The 24148-nt window shown below is 40.8% G+C and overlaps 1 protein-coding gene across 1 annotated transcript in view; it reads left to right on the top strand.

Moving 5' to 3' along the window:
- Window positions 1-6354: 6354 nt before the first annotated feature.
- Window positions 6355-24148, top strand: part of NUDT14 (nudix hydrolase 14) — an 88760-nt gene continuing 70966 nt past the window's right edge. Inside the window, exon 1 of the mRNA XM_065404247.1 lies at window positions 6355-6465. Within this exon, the coding sequence (XP_065260319.1) occupies window positions 6385-6465 (81 nt within the window). The 5' untranslated portion in view covers window positions 6355-6384. The remainder of the gene's footprint in view (window positions 6466-24148) is intronic.

Raw genomic sequence — 24148 nt, forward strand, 5'->3', positions numbered from 1 at the left:
TGCTTCAGGCATGCCAGAACCCGAGTACTGGGACTGGATAGACCCCTCCGGAGTCAAAAAGAGGTCCTGGCTTACGATGCCACCACATGACCCTGTTGCCTGTCCCATATCCTCCTCCAATTCCACTTCCTTGTCCACCACTTCATCCTTAGGGTTGACTCCACTGGCCACTGCATCCAGTCCCCCTGAAGTATCCATGGGGCTCTTGGTGGTGGAGATGGGGTCACCGCCAAAGATGGCATGCAGCTCCTTGTAGAAGCGGCATATCTTTGGTGCCACACCAAGGCGATGGTTGGCCTCCCTTGCTTTCTGGTGTGCCTGCCTCAGCTACTTGAGCTTAGCTCGGCACAGCTGCATGTCCCTTTCCTACCCCTTCTCCTCCATGCCATGAGCAAACTGCTCGTAGGTATCAAAGTTCCTACGGCTGGAGCAGAGTTGCGACTGCACAGCCTCCTCTCCCCACAGACCCAGCAGATCCAACAACTCCGGTGTACTCTAGGCAGGAGCATGTTTGCTGCGGAAAGCCAGCACGGTCAGTTGGGAAGATGCTATATCAATGCTGAGCAAACAGGAAGTGGAATTTCAAAAATTCCCAGGGCTTTAAAGGGGCGGGGGGGGTGTATGCCTGTGTACCTGGCTGCAGGTCAGCAGAGTTGAAACAGAGTGGTCAAGATGGGCACTGTGGGACACCTCCTGGAGACCAATTAGGGCAACATAAGCAAGCAGCGTCTACACTGACACGGTGTCACTCTAACTTCGTAGCAAAAAGCTCTATTCCTCTACTCGAGGTGGTTTTATTATGTCAGCGTAGCAGGAAAGTTAAATCGGAGGGAGGCGCAGTGCAGTGCGTACACTCCTACTGTTTTGTCGACAAAAGCTGACTTTTGTCCACAAAACCGTGTAGTGTAGACAAGGCCTTTGTCACAGTTCCTCCCCAGCACTGCTTCTGGGCTAGAGACATTACATGCCAGGCCCTACCCATGTCTGAGCCCAAAGGCTCAATCTAGCCCTTAATGAAGAAGCTTAATGAAATCCAAGCCCAGCTGCTCTGTACCAGTTCTGCCACTCATGTCATATTTTTTTGTAGAGATAAGATGCGTGAGGTAATATCTTTTATGGGACCAACTTCTGTTGGTGAGAGAGACAAACTTTCGAGCCACACTGAGCTCTTCTACATTGCATAAATTTTTCTATTCATTTTCTCACTCAGATTTCAGACTACATAATGATAACTCTGAGTATGTTATGTAAGGGTCTGCTTCTCACTCTCTATTCATTAGATCCTTAGCTCAGCTAGTACCTTCATGAAGAACATCGTAAACCTCTTTCCTTATCAGAAGACTTCCTTTTCTTTGGATTACAACAGCAATTCCACAACCCCAGAAAACATATGGCCTTTTCAGTGAGAATTTTCTCAAATATATTTCCCATTCAACTTCCATTTATCAAAGATGATTTACTTCAGTGCCTCACGCATAAAGTTAAGAACATGTGTGTTTGCAGAAGTTGGTCTATGAAGTATCACAGGTCATAAATATATATTTTAAAATTTAAAATTCCAAAAGCTTCCTGTACAACACTGAGAATGGTATGAGCAATCCATTATGCACAATGATCTCTCTCTAAAACAAAACAAAAGTAAAGTAGGATCAGAAATGTTTATTTCACAGAGTAATCTGATTGGTTGAACAGATTTAGATACTCTATACCTTTTAATATCAGTAAACAGTGTTACTGTAAATTTACTGCACATTAGAACTGTGTTTATATTCCAACTGGGCTGGGGAAATTGAAATAATTTTAAAATAAAAGTATTAGTTACAGTTCACTAGAGTTTTGAATGATCTGTAGATTATTTTGACCAAAGGGATACATATGGACAAATTCATGTCTGGTGTAATTCCATCTATGCAAATGGAGTTATGATAGGGATAAATTTAACCAATGTTTTTCAAATTATATAATCCAAGTAAATCAACTAATAATACATTGCTGTTTATTCATTACAACATATATATTTTAAAATATAATACTATTCAGTCCCATAATATGAGTGACAAAATATTAAGATTTTATTAGAATTGACGGTAACTGCTCTGTAATATAAAAGGTAAATAATTTATCACTAAGTAAATTTTATGATAGCAAAGACTCCTCTCATTTTAGTCATATTGGTAAGGTTCTTACTATTATATGAGATGGCAATAAACTTTGTAGATGATGTAACAAAAAAGTATTAGATTAGAAGGCAAAAATAAACAGATGGCTGGCATATCAGAATATTGTCCTAGTGCAATCAATATATTGACAAAATAGTTTGAGTTATGTGGTGATTGCCGAATAGTTGTGCACACAGACATCTGCCTTAAGGTTGTATGGAAAGTGAACATAAATCACAGAGATAATAACCATGACAAATTGTGAGCTTCTGTTGTTCAAAAACCTAATGCTGTTAAATCAGTATTGGGAGTATCAAAAACATGAAAGAGAACCTAGCCTTCTGTTGTGTATTGATAGCCAAACTCCTGGTAAAACTAGCAGACCTTCAAATCTAATGATGATCTGTTTAAAAAAACATGAGACGGATGATTAATAAGAATGTTTTTTGGTAGATGGGAATAGTGAAGTCAGACTAGATGATCACAGTGGTCCCTTCTTTGGAATCTATGAATCTAATAAAACTTCTGTTTATTCTTCTACTAGAGAAGATTGGTGTTTATGTTACTTCCATTTCACATGCAGCAAATACTGCAACAACAAGGTATTTTATATTTAATAACAATGAAATTTTATTACCTTGCCTTTTACACTGAAGTGAATATGAAGATATTTTAGTTTTTGCAATATTGTTATAGTTTTTTATTCCAAAACAGATTACTCAATGTTCACAAAAAACATGTTTTTGAATCAAATAGCTTCAAGCAAGTACAAATGCAATTATAATATTTTTGCTCATATTCCATTTAAAGAACTCTAACCACTTTATAAATATTAACAAATTTAGCCTCACAACAGCCGTACACTGTAGACAATGCTTATTATCTACATTTTATACATGAACAAACTGAGGCTGAGAGACATTTCACTGCATCATTGAAGTCAATGAGAGTTTTGCCACAGATTCAATTAGAATAGAACTGGACCCTAAATTCTGTCCAAAATTCACACAGGGTGGGAGACCCTTAGTTGGTAAAATTGTCATAGTGCCATTGAGGTAAATGGTGCTATGACCATGTACATCAGCTCAGGATCTGCCCCAAGACTGTGACAGAACTAGGAATGTAATAATCCAGCTCTCCTGACTCCTAGTCTTGTAAATGAACACATGCCTATAATTCCCAAAGCACCAGAAACCCATCTGTTGACCTCAAAGGCATTGTGTAAGGCCCTTTTCTTTTCTCAGGGCTTTACCAACAGGTGTTGAGTCTGAGGGTGGTATATAGTTTAGTGGGGACCAAGAGTCATCCAGTGTAAGCTATTTTAAAAAATCACACAGGCTCCAGATAGTATGTTTTATAAATATACTTATATAAATTAAAATAACATGAACTGGAGGTGATATTACTGAAATAGCTTACAAGTCCAATGCACAATAACAAAAATAGTGAGTAAATATGGGTCACTCTTATAAAGTATATAGGCCATAAGATCAATGATATCTGCTTAGAATTAGAAAGAAAAAATCAGACAAAATAGATACCAGTAAAAGAAAAAGATTTGTTTCTGTTTATAAAATACTTTGAAATAAAATAACTGTATAGTACAAGTACCAAGTAGTATTATTTATAAAGTTTTGTCATTACTCCATAATCACCATCACAACACTGTAGCATTTAAAAAGGCTGAAAATTGGAAATTAAAGTTTGAATTTATTATTGGTTGATTGTATGTGTATATATTAACCATTGCATTGCAGTGAAGAATTTAAGATATTTCTGCCTGTATTGTACTTGCAAAAATATAATAAACGAGGTAGGTTATGTGGATTGTGACATTGAAGTAAACTAGCAAATTATACAATTGACTTTAGGTCACTTGCATAATTAATTCTTACTGTCTAAAACATAACTTTTGGCTTTGGTGTTGGTAACACTTAAAGTAATTGTATTTCATGACAAAAGCAATAAGCTCTGTCTAGGAGGACACCTGTAAACCCGCCCCCCCCCCAATTAATTGTAGGCTTAAGCAAATATGTCAGAGACATGAAATGTACAGTTTACTTAGTTGTAAGATGCAGCTTTTTGGCTAATTGGCAATGGATTTTTTGCACAATAAATCTTGTAATTAAAGTATAATGAATTTACTAGTAGTAGGCAGCAATTTTACCACAAGTCTTGCAATATGTGGAGTTTTTTCTTAAAGCTCCAGCTCCTGAATCATGTTATTTTGTGAGATTCTCAGCTTTCTTTTTCTTGGCCTTTGTGTACAAAGTTAAACACAACACATGTGCTAGTCTTTGCAGGATCAGGGCCTACAGTTTTATACAAAGGTGACAAAATGAAGCTGGTATACCAAAATATTAAGTTCTGAAATTTAACATCAATTTAAAAAAATTACTTCACAAATAAGTATGATATTTTGTGAACCGTAAGAGTATAAGATTGAACCCCCCTGGGTCTCTACTACATCCCTGTTTTGCATATAGGATGTGGATATTCACAAGTCTGTTCAGAGATTAAGGAAAGCAAGAGACAGAAGCAATTTTTAATAGCTTCATTATTAAGATACATATCTATGTTAGAAGGTTCAAAACCAGCATAGCCTGGGACGTGGGGATTATATCCAAGGAAAATGTGCAGAGAAATATATCTTTGTGTTTTTGTGACACGTAATCAGTGGTGCATGGGAATGTGTGTATTTTGAAGGGATGTTTGTGAGAAGGTGACACGTTGTGTCTTTGGGTGGAGATGTATTTTTCAGAAGGCAACATGTAGTGTATTGGGGTGCAGCTTTGGGACCTGATCCCATTTCCCATAAATACTCACAAACACATTTTATTTTAAGCAAATGAGGCCATTTCAGTGGGAGTACTCATGTGAGGACTTGTCTGTAGTTAACAATTAATTAGACCTAGCTGCATCACTCAAAGTTGTGAAAAATTCACCCCTGCATGCTGGAGCTAAACTGACCTAAGGAATCAGGGAGGTGGCTACTGCTGCTCAGGGAGGTGGATTGCCTATGTAGGTCCTACATCCATGGAACAACCCCTTCCAGCGACACAGGAAGTGTCTACACCAGTGGTTCTCAAACTGTGGTCCATGGATGACTAGTGGTCTGAAAGCTCCATTCAGGTGGTCCGTGGATAGTTCCCTCTAAGGTGCGCACCTGGGCAGCCATACACGAGAGAAGAAAGAGCCTCCCATCTAATTAGTGGAGCCATGCAGGCGTGGTTCCACTAATTAGGCGCCTGGACCCTGGAGAAGATGCACTTGTAAGGTAAGGTGGTGGCCTTGGGGGGAATAGGGGGTAGTGGGGTGAGAAGAGGGGGTTGGGGGAATTTGGGATGTGCGGGGCTGCGGCAGCCAGAGAAAGAGGCGACCTTCCCAAGCTCCAGGGCTGGGGCTGCTGGGGAGAGATGGCCTCCTTCCCAGCCCCAGCTTGGGGGCTGCCGCCGTGGCGGGGGAGAGAGGGCACATCCATTGCATTAGAAAGGTAAGACTACAGATATTAAAAATGTGAGTTGTGGAACAAAAAAAATTAAGGTTTTTTTTTTTTAATATAGCGCTTTTATCCAAAGCGCTTTACAATAGCTAGCTAACGGTACAAACATTTGGAAAGATCATTAAGTGATCCGCCGAGACCCTGAGCAATTTTCAAGTGGTCCACAGGAAAAAAAGTTTGAGAACCACTGGCCTACACCGCAGCGGCTTGTGTCCATAATGTAGACGTGCCCCTAGCCAGTGAAGGAAGGGGGCTTGGAAAACACAGCAGCTGAAATCCAGGCTCCACTGAAGCCGATGGCATTTTTGCCATTGACCTGACCCCACTGGGGAAAAGGATTTCACCACCCCGTGTAGACATGTGCTTGGGTGCACGGGGGGAGGGAGAGGGGTTTCAGTTCCCTCTGGGGCAATGTGAGAGAAAACTCCCCTTCCCCCTTAGCTGGACGGTTTTGTGGGGGAGGTGGTCCTTGCCGCTTAGCTGGGGGGTCTCAGTTCCCCCTCAGTTGAGGACAGCTGGGGGGGGCGAGGGGAGGACGTTCCTTTCGCCTTAGCCTTGGACGGTTGGCTCGCGGGCTGCGCGCGATGCCGCGCTGACTCCCTGCCTCTGGCGGAGGCTGCCGCGCTAGTCTGCAGGCCGGGGGGGAGCGCCCGGAGGCTGCCCGCAGTCACGCCCCGGTTCCCGCGGCCGCGGCGAGGCGAGGCCGGGCCGCTCCTGCCGCAGATGGAGGCCATAGAGGAGCTGGAGCTGGCGCCCTGCGCCTCCTCCCAGTACCTGCGGCCCTACCGGCTCCGCTACCGGCAGGTGAGTCCCGGCTCCTGCGGCACGGCGGGCGGGCGGCAGCTGTTGCGTGCGGAAGCCCCGGATACAGCTGGGCCTAGGAGCGCGCCGGAGCGCTGCCCTGCCAGGAAATGCGGCCTGGCCCGTGGCGGAATGGTGCCCTCCCCCCGCAGCCTCCTGCGGTCCTGCCCCGTTCGCACTAGGTCCCTCCCAAATCTCTTTCCCTGCCCCTAGGGTCCCACTCAGCTCAGGCTCCCTTGCGCCCCCCTTTCTCGCCCCTGCCCCTCCTGCGGACACTGGGCTCTGTCTCTGTGTTTTCGTTGTTCTCCCAGCTGTGTCAATTCAAATCAGGAGGAGGTGGGGAAGGTTGGAAATAACTGACATCTGAATGAGCTTGAACAAAACACCAGAAGAGGTGACTTTAGTTGTTCCTAATAGCTGAACAAGGCACGAGCGTCCCATCACAATTTCTTCTCAGGCAGGTTTTTCGTGATTATGATGGCTTGTGGTATTTATGTGGCAGCAGTAATATTGTCCTGAAGAGTGCAGTAGTAGTCTTATAATGCATGTTAATTATGGTCTTTTATATGAATCTACTCCTATATACAGCACCTTTCCTCCCCAAGCACTTTACATTTGCTGTGTAAACAGGAACCACTTGATCCACCTGCCACTGAAATACAGTCACCTCTGAGGTAGAATGCAGCTGTTGTTTAACAGCGCACAGCAACCTACATAATAGTTTAGGACTGGAAGTGAAGGCAGATACCATATCTGATTGAAATTGAAGTTGGTACTTTCATTGTAAACTGGAAATAGGCCAAAATACACCTGCCCTTGCAAAAAGTGCCATTGGGTTTTGTAAAGGTCTGCAAGTGGTCATGTATGCAGTGGTCAGACTCGGAACCTTGGTTTTATTTCTCATCTGAAAGACTGAATTATAGTGCCCCCTATTGCCAGTGCTTGGGCATTGGTTTGGTACTGATTAGGGCTGAAACACTGCTGCCTGCAGCAATTTGATTTTCTTTGCAGTTCTCACTAAATACTAATCAATTTGGACCTCACTTCTTGAGTAATGTCATGTAAAAAAGTCATTTTGTTGCAGTAATTGGAGTAAAGTTGAATGATTGTCTAGATCATCAAAAGTTATGAAACTGCCATCAACGGCCAACTTTACAGCAGCTGCATGTGGGAAGCAATGGAAGTGGTAATAGGAAATCCTTTTCCTTATTATGTCAGTATAAACATGAACCACCTTTCGAAAGATCCCTGAGAATTAGAGCCCTCAGCAATACAAAGAGTACACCTGATAAAATGAGATTAGTATCTGCTACTGTAACATACTGTGTTTTTCCCTGCAGAATCTGTTCAGTAAATAGGTTTACAAACAGCAATTTTTTTTCTCTAATTAAATGTACTGTAGTGGTCACTCCAGTCTCAGTATTGACCTAGTGAGGTCCATGACTGTAGCAAATACAGCAGAACCCAGTCCCTTCAGAAATTAGCAATGCCAAGCTACTTCTCTTCATTCCTTTTATCCTTTCTTTTGTTTGTTTTTAGGCCTGGCCTACACTATGGAGTTACGTCAACTGTAAGGCAGCTTATGTCGACCTAACTCTGTAAGTGTCTACATTACTATGTTGCTTCCACTGATGTAAGTTGCCCACTACACTGACCTAATAACTCCACCTCTGTGAGAGGCATAGCGTTTAGGTTGATGTAGTTAGGGTGATGCAGTGTCTGTGTGGGCCCCAGGGCAGGCAGGGCTCCAGCTGTTAGTGCCCCACACAGTTAAGTCAATGGAAGTGTGGTGGCTGTACGTTGACATAACTTAAGTCGACTTAATTTTGTAGTGAAGACTTGCTCTTAGAGAGGCTCGTTAAGGAATAAAGAGGAGTCGTGTGTGTGGAGGAGATATATGTAAGACTAGGAGTTGGAGTGTTGGAAAAGGAAAAGCAGGAGGTGATCAAATAGACAGGGACAGAGTAGGAGGGAACATTTTGAAGTTGGGAACTTCTGCATATCACAAATAGTGTCTTCCTGCACAAATAGAAAATATAAAGAATTCTTGTAAATAAAGTTTCTGATCACGGATTACCTTTAAATATTGATGAACTCTAGGTACCTCCAGAACGTCACTAGTGATCTTTAATTGTTCCATCTAAAGATTACAGTATTTGGCTGGAGATTCAATTGTAAATTCCTGAATCTTTCTGGTCCTATCTCCACAACTAAAACAATCAAGTCAGACAACAGTGGTTAAACTTAATTTGAGGTCTAGATGACTTAAATTACAATTTAGCCTGCAGGTATAGCCTTGTCCATGCAGGCTGGACCACGTTTAGTTTTAAATCAGGGACACAGCCATGCTCAAAAGCCATTGTTGAACTTGCTTGCTTTCATAGTGTAACCAAGGCCAAAAATATCTGATGCAGAAAGTTGCCCTGATGTGTTTCAGAAAATGAGTTTCCCTTGGGGACTATATTCCCTTCAGTATAGTACATTTATTCACTACATATTTCTTATGATTTGATTTCTTTGAAGAGAGAGATGTGGTCTAGTGTGCTAAGCACATGACTGAGAACCAGAATCTCTTGACTTCTAATCCTAGTTCATACACTAACTCCCTGACATGGGCTTTGTTTTAGAAGCCTGTTTTGACAAGACCGCTGTCATCACTGCTTCCTACCATTTAATTTTTAGTATATGATCTGTCAAGGAACTTTTGGAAGTGCACAGGCTAGACTAATATAAACTGCAATTTTAAATTTTAAAGTATATATGGACAAGCTTGTGCTAGATGGAATGGTAAACAAGCATCTATTTGAATGATGGCCATGGGATGTTATGATGGCAAAAAGTATAACTGCATTAAAAAAAGAACTAGATAAGTTCAAAACTTCATGGAGGATAGGTCCATCAGTGGCTGTTAGCTGAGATGGTCTGGGACTAGGGTGACCAGATGTCCCGATTTTATAGGGACAGTCCCAATTTTGGGGTCTTTTTCTTATATAGGCTCCTATTACCCCCCACCCCTGTCCTGATTTTTCACATTTGCTGTCTGGTCACCCTATCTGGGACGTAACCCCGTGCTCAGGGCGACCCTAAATCTCTTACTACCAGAAGTTGGGAATGGAAGACAGGTGAATCACTCCATAATTGCCCTGTTCTGTACGCTCCCCCTGAAGTTCTGGTGTGGGCCACTGTTAGAGACCGGATATTGGGAAAGATGGACTATGGTCTGACCCAGTATGGCAGCTCTTATGTTCTTATGACAACCCAGAAAAATTGTTCTATGTTGCCAGTTAGGATCTAGTGAAGTTTAATCAAATAAGGGGACCAATTGTAACAAGCAACTTTGTTTAATCTTATGTGAGCTTTACTCTATTTTCAGAGCTTCAGATGGTTTAGTGTTTGGCTTTGTCATTTGGTTCTATATTGATTAACTAATGTTTCCAGTCATTCACTCCTGAGTTAAACATACAATACATAAAAAGGAAATGGAAGTGGGAAAAATCTTTTTAATGTGTGGCCTTTTCTTTTACTTTTAAGGGAATAAAAACATTTAAAGTTATTAAAATTCTTTTTTTTTTTTTAAGACAATGTTGTGGATCTGAATCCATGGTGTACTGTGTAGTGAGCAGAAAATGCCCCATGTAATAAGGGAGTTGGGTGTAATTTAACAGTGGACTGCGAACAAGGATTCCTGATTTCTAAGAGCTCTGACTCTGACTTCCTCTGTGGCCTTGAGCAAGTCCCTTAGTCTCTGTGTTTCCACACTTTAAAATGGGATTTAAGATTTACCTATCTCACTGGGACATGAGGATTAAGACCCAATTCTGCAAGGAGCTCCATGCAGGGGAAGCAAGATTGGGGCCTCATTAATGGCCTGAGAACTTTGAAGATGAAAAGCACTAAGTTGATGTTGATGTTGTTGTTGTTGTTGTTATTTATTATTATTATACTGTACTAACTAATTCCACATTTAGAAATAATTTTTATATAGTAGCATGAATGTTCCCAGCTGCCTAAAACGTTTTCTGAAGCTTCATTCTGCTTTTTGTTAAACATAGAACGTTCTTTTCTAGTTTGACAGTTAAAATGTTGCTGTGAAAATAATAAACAGAATTTTAGGTAACCTGTTCAAACAAGTAGCACTGGTCTGTTAAATCTTCAAAGACTCCACTATTAGGAAGTGTTCATTTGTCAAAGCGATCATGTTAAGGATGATGGTGTTATTTCTTTTGCAGAATTTTTCTGAATTCCTTCACCCTTTCTTGTACTCACGATAATATTAAATGCAAAATAATAATAAGACAGCATTTTGGCTGAAATGACATCATATCGTATTTTCTATGCATGAACATAAGGAACCTTGAAGTTATAGTTTTCACAGCGGCATGAGCATATACTGTATTTTAGATGAATGGTGGTCTTTAAGTTAAGGCACAGGATTGGGAGTAGAAGTGAGGGGACCTGGATCTATTCATGGCACTGCCACAGACTTCTGATGTAATGGTATTCAAATTTCAAAATTATTTTAGCATGGGATGTGGTTGGGAGTTGCTGAAGGGAAAATATGAAGAAAATTTGGAAAGTCAGAGAAGTAGTAGAAGGGAAACATCAAGGTATTTTTGTGTGTGCTGTAATGAAGGTTTATTTTCATTCAACACACTTTGGCCACCAGCCTTGCACCTGTTCCTAGTGTGAAACAGCTTAGAGACAGTTAGAAGGTAATGGTTGGTAATGTAGAGATTGGTTAGCAGTGACAGAAATTTCCAGCTTTTTAGGTTAAGCATAGCCTTTATCTTAATTTTAACAAACTCTTAACAGTAAATATCATCTTAAATTGGGAATCTTGCTCCTAATGATTTAATGTATGCAACCGAATGAAACAAATTAACTGAACTCCATCTATTGTGTCTGTTTAGTTGTATAATCCCAAGAGAATGGTAGGCAGTTTACAGAACAGTAAGAAGAGACAACCTCTACATGTAAGAGATTGCAATCTGCATACAATGGAGTATAATCATTTTTCATGTTACTTAGCTACAAATAGGGAGCAGCAATCTCAAATTATAAAGATGATAAAAATATTAAAAATAAGTGTACTTGTGTGAGTGTGGTGAGATAACTTAGGCTTCCTCAGGAAGCAGGATCTTTAGGGGATGTGAGAGTTGAGAGATTGTTGGGAATAATAGGCTGGGAAGGCAGTGAGAAACCTGAGGTAGAATTGTTTGTTGTGGACATATGGGTGTGGAGTTATGAGGGCAACAGCTGATCAGAGAGCAGGAATTCACTTTGCGTTCATTGAAGCCAATAGCAAAGGTGCCAGTAATTACAGTAATGCAGGTTCAAGCCTGCACTATACATTCTCTGTATACAATTTTTACAAATCTCTACATTTTAGAAATAAATTAATTAAGCAAACAATGGTGTTCTGATTTAATGTCCAAAGGCCATTAGTAGCCAGAGCACAGGAACTGGCATATTGGTTATTGAGAAACAGCTATGCACTTATGCAAATCAGACTCCAAAGTTTAGAATAACTGTGAAATAACTGCACAGTTGAGTGCTAGTAAATGTATTTCACCCATATGCTATGGTTAGGCTCGGGTTATTCCACTTCAGAATAATGATTGCTAAGGGCTTGTCTAAATGGGTACATGCAGAAACATTTATCCAAATTAACTAAAGGTGTGAATTCAAAGTGGGTTTGTTAAACTGCATTAAACTCCTGTGTGTACACTCTCATTCAAAATTAAAGTGGTGTTAATTGGGTTTATCTTAATTCACTTCCAAATTAAGGCTGGGTCTATTCTTAAAAATTAGACCGACCTAGCTATGTTGCTCAGGGCTGTGAAAAATGATGTGTCCTTAGCACCATAGTTTGGTAGACCTAAGCCCTGGTGTAGGCACAGCTAAATCAACAGAATAATTCTTTTGTCAACCTAGCTATCACGTCTCAGAGAGGTGGATTGACTACAAAGAAAGGAAAACTCCTTCTATCAACATAGGAAGTGTCTACACCAGTGGTTCCCAAACTGGGGTTTGCGAACCCCTGGGTGTTTGCAGAACGTTACAGGGGGTTCGCCAGAAAAAAATCACTAATGGCGGACAGAGGACCCCGGGTATTGGAGACAGCAGGTGGGACCTGGTTGCAGGGAAGACACCCCAAGCCCCAGGGAGAGCGGGGCCGTGCAGTTGGGGCTGGCAGCCTGAGTCCCGGCGGTCAGCGTGGGAGCCGGCAGCCCAAACCCCAGTGCTCCGCGGGGGGCTGGCAGCCCGAGCCCCAGGAAGAGCAGGGCCGGGCAGTTGGGGCTGGCAGCCCGAGTCCTGGTGGTCAGCGGGAGAGCCAGCAGCCCGAACCCCAGTGCTCCCCATGCAGGGCTGGCAGCCCGAGCCCCAGGAAGAGCGGGGCCGGGCAGTTGGGGCTGGCAGCCCGAGCCCTGCCCCCGTCAGCAGGGGAGCCGGCAGCCCGAACCCCAGCCCGAGCCCCAGGAAGAGCGGGGCCGGTAGTTGGGGCATCCATCACACTGAGGAAATTTAATCTTAAATCCCTGAAAATATTCTTTTTTAGGAGGGGGTTCACGAGATTTCACAATTTAGTGAAAGGGGTTCGCGGACTGTTAAAGTTTGGGAACCACTGGTCTACACTATGCCACACTACAGCATCTACACACATCTACACTATAGTGGCACACCTGCAGCACTGTAACTGTTCTACTGTAGTGGCTGTACTGTAGACCTACCGTAAATTAAACCAAATTAAGGCCACTTGAATGCTAAAAGAGAGTGCGCACAGGGGTTTAATGAGGTTTAACTAATCCACTTTAAATGTACACCTTTAGTTAATTTGAATTAATTTTCCTGAGTGTCCCCATGTACACAGGCCCCAGGATGGAAATAATCAGGTCCAGAGAAAACGAGCCACTTTACAACATCCGATGTAGATTTTTATTACAGTTGCTATGTAAAAAAAATGACTGGTGTTTTGTATACTCCTAGTAGTATTCTCGTCACATTTTTTGTACAATCTTTAATTTGTGTTTTGTTTAAATTATGACTCGTGATTTTTTTTTTAATATAAATTGAGCTAGCTCGGAGAAATGTACCCGTATATGTCTGTAATTTTTCAAATGAGATTAAAAATACATGTCTGGTTAGAGATAAGTAAAAATGGCTACTTATCATTTCCCAGTACAAAAAATTCTGTCATCTGAAGCAGTGTAGCATGTAGCAGTATACATATGGTGTACGTTTTAATACAGATGATGAGCAGTAGTGTACAAACCTTTACAGTGGATTTGGATGTTCTGGAAGTTATAAAATCTTCTCTAAGTGGGAATATCGTGTAAAATGTAAAGACAGAAAAACAGATTTTAATGCTTTATATTAGATGAGTATAGCACATTGTGATTATACCTTGAAAACAGTTTTAATAATAAGAAATTACATGTAAATGGCTAGTTATATTGAATATGCATTTTTTACATTTTGCAGCCACAACTCATATGTTTTTAAATTATTTGCTTTGAAAACGCTATGTAGAAAATGATGATTTAGCACAAACAGGGACATTATATTTTTTTATTCCCCAGAATATGTAAAATAACTATCTGACTTAAATTTTTGTGTGAATTAATCTTTCTACATAATTTATAGCTAAATAAAGCAGCATTCCCTGATCTCCAAGAACTTAGCTTTCAACATGTTGTCCCTTAAACATAGACCAAGGTCTTGTTAATATAGTAATACTGAAGTTTAAACAAACTAAAGCGTACTTTTCATTAGTGGTCAACTAGTGTCACACGAAAGCCATGATCGCTGATCAAAACAACATTAATTATCTGTTTCACATTGTGCGTGCTCTGTCAAAATCCTTCAAATGTTGCATATGAAGCTGAGAGGGAACCTTAAGGCCTGTGACAGAGCAGCTGGTCTGGACATGGGCTGATGCCCCAGTTGACAGGTTGTTGGATTAGAAAGAATATCAAAGGCAGTGAGTAAGATTAGGGATAAGTGAACATCTGACAGCAGTTTGCAGCAGGGGAGAACAGATGATAAACAATGGGAGCTGGGTACTTGGGGGGGTGGGGGGGGGACTGAGAGGTGAGAAGGCCATGGGAAAAGTGTGGCAGCAATCATTAAAGCTCCAGGTTGCTGAGCCTCATGAATAGAACAGGAAATAGGATTTGCTAGGACAGATGTGCTGAGTGGTGATGAATACATTATAGGGAAATGAGGGCAAACTCCTAAAGGTGAGGGCTATTCTTTCTCCGAAAATGTTAAATATAAATGTGGGAAAGATTCACCCTTCCGTAAAAAACAAAACATTCCAGTTTGTTTGAAAAATAATGCAGAAAAGGAGGGAATACAGCTGTTGATTTTGACTTTATTAAATGTTTATTCTTCAGTGATACTTTTAACAAACTACAGAACACTTACTGCTAAACCAATAATAATATCACAGGTACTTATTTTGACAGCCTAAAATGATGAAGAGATGGAAGTCATGGTTATTTTAGATGGTGCTTTGATGCTTTTTAATTTGTTTGCAGTACATGGTATCTACATAACATAGTGGTGGGGCATGTTGCAGATATCTACAATTATTTCTCAGAATAACTATGTGGCACTTCCTGGGCTTTTTGTGCCACAAAACTATTATTTTTGTTGCTACTTCTTGCTGGATCCATTTCCTTTGTTCGTGATATAGCCAGTTAGGCAAAGCCAATGGACTGGCAAATATGTTCTTTGTGTAGCTTCTAAGAAACATGGATGCTGATTTGTGTACTTCTGCCACTTTCATTTGAGGCCTGAAAAAGTTCTTGAAATTTGAAACTGGAGTAATATATTAGTTTATCAAGAAGAAGAAATGTGTGAAATATATGCAAGCCTTTGGTACCCACAGAGGGTATCAGTAAAGCTTGTTTCCAGACTTCTAGGCAGTTGTCCCACTAAATGAAATATTTTCCCAGATTGTAGAAGGCACTACAGGCTCATTAAGCCAGGGTAGAAACTGAGATGATGTGAGAGTGTAGCTGTGAGCCAACTCACCGACTGGGGAACAACTGTGCAATCCAGGACCCTTTCCTCAGGGCTGGCTTTACTTTCAAACAAGTGTTCCAAAACAGATGCAAATAAACTTGAAATACTGGGTACTAACCACCTCAGACTTTTCCAACTTCTGCCAAGTTGGTGGGGGGAGAGGACACACACTTCACAGTAGCAAGGGAGGGGTGACTAACAGGGGAGGAACCCTGACTGAACTTCCCTGACCTTGAGTCTCTCATGTCTGTGCCCCTGTCCTAGAGATAAGAAATCTTATATCTGGCATTCTGTAGGTCATATGCTTGCTCCTAGTCATGTGCCCTACAACTATAGCTCCCAGTTTTAAAGGACCCCAGGGCGGTAACAGGCACATTGGGATGCATGCATGTGCTCCAAGGTCCTGTTGCAGGGAGAGTAGCCATTCCTGTTGCCAAAATGTTATATACTGTATCTTGAGTGGAGCAATAGCTTAAACAGTCTTTCTCTTCCGGAAATTCTAAGAAGAATTGTACTCCGAACAGGTGTATTAGAGTAGTAACATGAAAAAGGTGCTCAGATACAATGGTTATGAACACAGTACAACATACTTAGACAGATAAAGTATGCTTTAGTACTGTTTAGTTTCAGTGCCCAACATAACCCTATCACTACATTTGGACCAAATCACAATCTGAAGAACTCCCAGTTTGCTTCAGGTTCAACATTTGTTTAGGCTACTTAGAGATCATTTGACAGTATTGCTTCTTTGGAATAAATCTATGTATTTAAAGTATTATGTTGCATTTATAGGGAGCCTTTTGTCCTTTGTCCTTTTCCCAAAATACTTCAGTAACAATCAGAATATACATAAGCAAATCACTCAAGTTCAAGTTGTCATTTATATTTCTCTGTTAGGTAGCAGATGTGTTGCTTCGTACCCATATCTTCAGTATAGGTGGTAAGTTAGGAGAAGCTGCTGCTTGAACCGTTCTACATTTTCAGCTTTCTCAGATGGGAAGATGAAGAGTTGGTCTGTGTTACGGAAAACAGATGAACTTTTAGCTTTTTTAAATGTAAAGGTAATAAGAAAATATGAAAACATGGAGCTAGTTGCGTCTGTTAACTGTGTGCTGGTTTTGTTGATAGTGGGGGAGGGCAGGAGGATGAAAGGTCTTAACGATCTTTGTGAGAAGTGCCTGTGAGAAAGTCTTAGGGAGAAATCTAAAGATTGTTACTAAGCCTTGGCTTCCATTAGCCCCCTGCTGCTGTTCTTCATCAAGTTATTTTAATGGCTTTCAAAGCAAGTGAGTGGAAAATGGTTTCTCTGGAACTTTAAGGAGACTGAACTGCAAACTGTCATTGCTTTACAAGTAAAACACATCAAAGATTGATGGAAGAATTGCTTGTTAAACACATTAAAGATTCTAATTAAAAAATGGAGATACAAAAGAGACATCACAGTCATCATAATTACTCAAAGGTGAAAGCTTAATGGCTTGTCATCTGCTGAGAATCCTGTGTTAAAAGTACCTCTTTCATATTTTTTGTATTCCTTTATATATTTTAGAGTTTTTTACATTTGCATGAATGAAGGACATATGTTAAAAAAACCCTTAAAATGCAAAATAAAATCTCAAATTAATATGCTTTTCAAAAGTCCCTTTGCATATATTCAAGGATGCCTTTGAAGATATCTGAACCTTCGAATTCTGACATCTATTTATCTTTTAAATATCTAGCTGTTTCTCTGACTGTGTAATACAGTATATAAAAATATTTCGTATGTGTGTACTCTGTGAGAGACACATATGGATATTGTATATGTCACACACAGTTATTAACCTTGTAAGTATTTTCTGTAGAACCTGCTTCTCTCCATTTTCAACCCTCCCCCCATCCCCCTTAAAAAAAATATTGTACTCTGGATGTCAATGTGTTTTAGGGCTATACAATTGATATCTTCTGAATAGGAAAAAAAGGGTTCAGTGCATATAGAAAATAACACTTCTACTGAGGGTTTAAAAGTCTGAGCTTTTTACTTCAAAGCAAGATGCATACTGTAGTATGTAAGGCTGGTCAAGATCAATGTATATATTTAATAAACAAACATAATTAATACAGAAGCACCTTTCTACAATATGAAAACAGTGATTTGTTAAATACTTTATTAGTAATCACAAAAAGCATCTATTCCATTATGCTATTCACTAGTCCTTCTCCATACTGCAATTGCAAAAGTCTCACGTAAAGTTTGTCTAAATGCACAGTTTTTGTAGTTTCAGCAAGTGAAGTGATTTATTTCATTTATACACATTCTTAATTAAGAAAACAATTCTTGTCAGTAACCATAGCAGTGAGTGATTTTTGCACATGCTGTGGTTAAAGAAAAATAGAAATAGTATAGAAAGTCCTAATATGTTGTAATAGTAAAAAGTCTCTAAGGACTTCAGTGTCAGACAGTCTCATATTTAGAGGAGGAAATAGGATGGAAGGTAGCTTGTTCAAAATTAGATTACTGAGAGTTTGGTAACATTTAGCATAAGTATCTTAATAATCTACATTACAAATTATATCACTTTATGCTTAATTCTAATACTGGATAATCATTAAGCATCACTTCTCTCCTACCCTTCCCCCCAAAGATGTGTAAATGTATTCTGAAAATCTGTGTGAAACTAATGGAATTCACAAATCTTCTCCAGTTGTAACTCGAACCTTTAAAACTTACTTATCCCTGGTAGGTATTTTATCATTAGGTAATAAGTACAATTAACTTGAAAAGTAGTAAATAGGATGTTTTATTGAGCTTCATATTGATTAAAAATACTACGTAGTATAACAGACATGTAATACACTAAAGTCCAAAACCTGAGGTTCTACTGTATATTTTTATATATTTGTTGAAATCTTAACCTCATTAAAGTCAATGGAATTTTTGCCATTGACTTCAATGGGACCACGATTTTACTTAATCCTTTCTGAGGCAAACTCCAAAACAGTTTAGCTAGTGGATTACTTTTTCAGAAAGTAAACAGAATTATTGCCATTGGGATCATCAGTGTCCTTAGATGGTGACCAGAAACTACACTTAGGAACAAAGTAAGCTTTAATTCAACACTTGGAGAAAATAAAATAAATAGTATAACTTCTTAAACGGTGTTACTAACAATAATTATTTTATTAGAAGTCTATAAGATATACAGATGCTTCTGCTATTAAAGCTACTTTTAGCTGATTGCAAACAAATTGGAAAAAAACCCTGCTGACTATAGTTCAATTTTCTTTTGATTTTAGTATAGATCTCTGATTGTTTGATGACTGCTTAAAAACATATTGAGCTTGAAGCAGCAACATAGAGCAGCAGTGTGCGTAGAAGTGTTGTTTTCTGGTGGGTCTGTCATAGTTGTTTTTTATGTATGCAGCTGCACTTAGGACTCTTTGCTTTTGGCATTATAACAATCATGGTATTCGTAAAATATTGCGATTAATTTAATAAGTGGACTATTGTAGACAGCTTTCAATGAAAAGAGCCTTTCAGCACTACTTTAGGAAACTCTTGATTCCACCAATCAAAGTTTTTCAGTTCTTCGCATGTATGTGATTTTTTTTTTTTTTTTTTTTTTTTGAAATGGAGCATCTGCTAGAGTGTTTTGTCTGCAAGGCATATGTTTGTTTTAAAAAAGACTTAATACACCTTGAAGCTTGATCAATAACTTGTCTGAGTGGGAGTGCTTAGATAAGTCAATGGCAGGTCCATGAGAATCTTGACATTCTCTCAAGTTGGAGCAGCATTCTCTCAAAACCTATCATCATAGTCCAAAAGAATGATCAGAATAACTGCTTACTGGATATTTATCACTGATCTTACTTACTGTTTAAAGAGTTTCTAATGTACTAGTATGGACAGCATTAATATTATAAAAGAGCTATTAATGGTCCAATGTAAACATTGTTAAATGAGAGAAAATTTAAAGATCATCTTATCAGACCCAGCAGTTTAGAACTGGCAACAGCCTAATCAGGGAAAATGTTTCATCAGAAGAAAGAAAAACTAGAACATTTTGTTTTTATTAAACAATGATAAAGTGAAAAAGAGGGAAGTTAAAAACTAGTGACCATTTTGCCAATGTGGTATCTTCCCCTCTATTCTATATAGGCTCTTGTACAGCCCAGATCTCTACATTTGGTGAGTGCCTTCCAGTACTGCATTGAGGGATGTGATGAATATCTGTCTGATGTGGTTTGTTTTCTCCCTCATCATCTCCCAGGGGAGAACTGTGTATGCAGTGTGGATTTTGTTTTTAATTTTTTTCAAATGTACATGGTGCTATGTGTGTGTTAGAGTAGGCAGGTCAAAGAAGTATGCCTTGCAGGAAGAGCTAAAGGTTAGTGATGGTCCTTAGTTCCTGGGTGAGTTTGTCCCTGTTGGTCTCTGGAGAAATCTCTTGTCTCCTTCATGGGTGACCTATACCCTTACAGTAAAAATGTCCATTGTGCCTGAGAACAGAGTTGTTGACCATGCTCTTCATTGTGGAGCTGTAGGCTCTTTTGTTATGCTGGGCTTAGGCCGTTGAATGCCTGGAAGATAAGGACCGAGACCTTGACTTTCTAGTCCCTTGGAAGCAAGTGGAGAGAGCAACGGACTGGTTTGATGTGTGTGCAGGAGCCTGTGTTGTTGAGGAGATGTACAGAATGCTGCAGTGTTAGCTGGAGGTTCCGAGGCCTTCACTATAAAAAGACATGGGGTAGAATTGATTGGCTGGACTTCCCTTGAAAGTCTAAAGCAGAGCAGGGCTTCTTCTCTACCTTCCTTGCACCATGGAGACACCTAGGTGCAGCAACTGGCTTTGTTCCCAACTTCACTAGAACTCACTAAGGGCCTACAGGAGTTTTGTATATTGCTTGATAACCTTTTCTAATCTTGTTAATACTTGTTCTTTGTTGACCAAAACCAGATCTGTATTTGATGCAAGGCATATTTCATTGAGCTGCACTCCTGAATTGACTTGATTTGTGCATCCAAAAACATTTTGTCTCTTAAAGGGCTTAAATAATAATTAGCAAACAGTCACTTTATTAAATAAATTTACATATCACATGCTGACTGTTTTACAAGTGGATTTACAAAACTGTGTGGCCTAAGAGAAATCCACACATCACAGATACTGCTTCCTAATCCTGTTTTTAATAATCCATGACTAAACAGACAGGCACCATGCTTTTCCCAATCGAACATTCTACTGCAGGTAATTTAGTGAAATGATTAAATCAAGACAGAGCTTATTGGCTGCAATGAAAATGTAATATTGCTGTTGAAACTAGTATCCTCACTCACCTGTCTCATGACTGCTGAATGCAGCTCCATCATATTTTCAAACAGATTACAGAACAGGGGATGGAAGGGGTATGGAAGGGGTTGTTTCCTTCCCTGCTGGTTACTCTTCAGCTGAGGAAGATGTAATGGGGTTTACAAACTCCATACTGAGCATAGACAGAAGGGAAAGGAGCGTCTTTCCCCACTTACAGGCAATCAGGCTGACCACCCCCCAGCCGAGCTGCCAGAATTGCCAATCATGTAGGCATGCACCCCCACCTGGAGATGTAAAACAGCCTGGGATAGTAGAGGCACAACAGCCCCACACCAGGCTGCCTCCAAGAAACTGATAGGGTGACAAAGGAAAAATGCAAGCCCTGGAGTTTAAGGGCTGATTGACTCATTTTAAATTAAGTTGATGGACTAGGCTAATGGGAGATGATTAGAGGGAGACCAGTCAGGAGAAAGCTAGGACTTCTGGAGAGACTGCTCAAAAGAGCTGTTGACAAAGTGGTACCAGAAGGCGGGTTGACTTTAATGGTCCCTGCAGAAAGGAAAGCTAAAAAAAATAAATAAAGCGCAACACAAAATCTCTTAACTTTTTACTGATATATACCCGAGAGCTAGGGAGTTGAATCAGCCCCTGCAATAGCTGGCTGACTCACAAGCACAGCAACAACAGAGGCAACAACAACTGTTTGAACAGATGGCATTGCACCAGCAACAGTTGTTGCACTGGATGGCAGACCTGATACCAGATACTCCTCAGGGTCCCGCCACAGTGAATGTGTCCCCTGCACTTCAGGGAACCACTCCGACCCTGACGCTTCCGTAGTTGACGACAGATGATGACCTGGAGTCTTTCTTGGTAACTTTTGAAAGGGTGACCATGGCCTGTCAATGGCCCCCGGCACAGTGGGAAATCCAGCTCCCTCCATTCCTTATTGAAGCCTGGGCAGCATACCGGGGACTTGAAGAAACAGCAGGTCAGGACTTTGAACAGGTGAAGGCTGCCATAGTGTATCAGCTAGGTCTAGATGAAGAAACCTACTGTAAGCGTTTCTGCTATAAGAGATACCCCGCCCCAAAAAGCATGGCCACAGGCAATCACCCAAAGACTAAAGGACTTCTGCCAGCATTGGTTAAAACTAGAGTTTCAAATGGGACCCCAGATAGTAGAACACACAGTTATGGAGCAGTTTGTAGAGATTCTTCCACTGGTGGGCTAAGACTGTTTGTAGACACTGACCGGTAATCCTAGCGGATGTAACCTGCCTTATGGGGGAACGACATGACTACTCAAGCCATCCAGGGCCCCTCTGCTACAGAAATACCTGCTCCATACATATGGGAGAAGGAAACAGAGTTCCAAGGAGGGGGGTCCCATTTTGGGTAAACCCCAAGAAAACACAGACACCTGACTGGTCATTGGGCCTGATAGGTGATAGATGTGCCTCTCAGGGTCTATGGGTAAGATTCCCTTGAGACAGCAAGCCTACAACTTTAAACAACCCACTAACCACATGCCCCACACCAACATAGGAACAAGGGTTCAGTGAATCTTAGAAAGACAATTACAAGGCCACTAGAAGACAGTGGACAGACTTGATTGTGTGTTACTCCTGTCAATGGCAGGGACAGGTTTTGCAACTGCCCCTCAGTGGAATGTAATTTCGGGCAGGTGTGGACAGAGAGGATAGGGCCCGGCAAAAACCCTGGGAAAGTGAATGGCTCAGAAACACTGGCCCTCATAGACACGGGGTGTGACCAGTTGTTTGTCGGGGAGCAGATGGGGGAACAGTAGGGAAGCTGGCAAAGGAGGAAGTTGCCCCTAAATGCATCCATGGAGATATTCTGTGGTATCCCAGCATGATAGTAAAATTGACTATTGACAGGAGCCAAGGTCATATGAAGGTATATGTGTTTCCAGATTATCTCTACCCAGTGATATTAGCCTGAGCCTGGCTGTATTTTCCAGAACTCTTACAGAAGTTTCCCTTAACACAGGAGCCTGAAGAAGATGCTTCAACAGAAACATTAGAGCTCTTGTTCCCTTTTAAGGACCCCAATCTATTTAAGTACTGGCCTAGAAGGAAAAAGTTACATAGAAAGAAGTGGATAGACAGGAAAGAGAGGTGAGAGGCTACCCCCTCCATAGGCATAATGGAGACCACAGACTATAGTTGATCCAGGCAATGCAGAAGATGGGGAAGAACCAAAACAAGACACTCCCTCTCGAACTGGAACCAGAGAGGCTAATGGGCTTCTAGGATTTTTGCATAGAACAAAGAAACTGAGGCTTTGAGCAAGTGGCAGTGACAGACCCCATGAAGGCATGGTAGTACCCTCATTTTGCCCTTAAGTGGGACTTGTTATATTACATAGACCAGGACAAGCCGATGCAGGAGAAACAAACCAATTACTAGTGCCCTAGGTGTACTGTTGTGAGCTTCTACATCTAGCACATATAATCCCATGTGTGGGACACCTTGGGAAGGATAAGATACAGTCTAGGATCCTGTCCCGATACTTTTGGCCAGGGGTCCTTAAAGAAGTCAAGAATTTCTGTGCATCATGCCTTGAATGTCAATTAGCGGCCCCCAAAGGAGTCCCATGGGCTCCACTAGTACCTCTTCCCTTGGTGGAGACTCCCTTTGAATGAATAGGCATCAACCTTATAGGCCTCCTAGAGAAGTGCCTCCAGACACCAGCATATACGAGAGAGGTATGTAGTATACTGAAGGTTAAAATATTATGTACATCCGAGTATCATCTTCGGACAGTGGGCCTAGTGGAAAGATTTAATCAGATGCTAAAGAGAAGTCTTAGGAAATTTATTACTCTGGACTCCTTGACAGTGGGATCAATTACTCATGGCCCTACTCTTTGCCATTAGGCAAGTACCCCAAGCTTCTGCAGGATTTTCACCATTTGAACTGCTATATAGGTGATAGCCAAGAGGCATACTAAACCTGGTGCAGTAGATATAGGAAAACTAGGGTCCAAGAGCTGAAAACCTTGTACAATATGTCTTAGTTATGTGTGAGACTGGAGGCTATGGGGGCCTACACTAAAGAAAACTTCAAAGAAGTGCAGGAATGACAGGGACATTATAATGAAGGGGTACAACTATGCACCTTCCAGCCAGGTGACAGAGTTCTACTGCTTTTTCCAAGTTCTGAATCAAAGCTGATGGCCAAGGCCCTTATGAGGTGATAAAGAAGGTAGGAACAATGGACTATTTAATCAGACAACTAAGGGGCATGCCCTCCCCAAATTTACCATATAAGTTTGCGAAAGCCAGGGAAAATCTCTTCATCATGCCATGTCCCGAGAAACCAGAACTGGAACCCCAAATTA

The sequence above is a fragment of the Emys orbicularis genome, chromosome 4 (genome assembly GCF_028017835.1).
Source record: "Emys orbicularis isolate rEmyOrb1 chromosome 4, rEmyOrb1.hap1, whole genome shotgun sequence".
Taxonomy (NCBI): Eukaryota; Metazoa; Chordata; order Testudines; family Emydidae; genus Emys; species Emys orbicularis.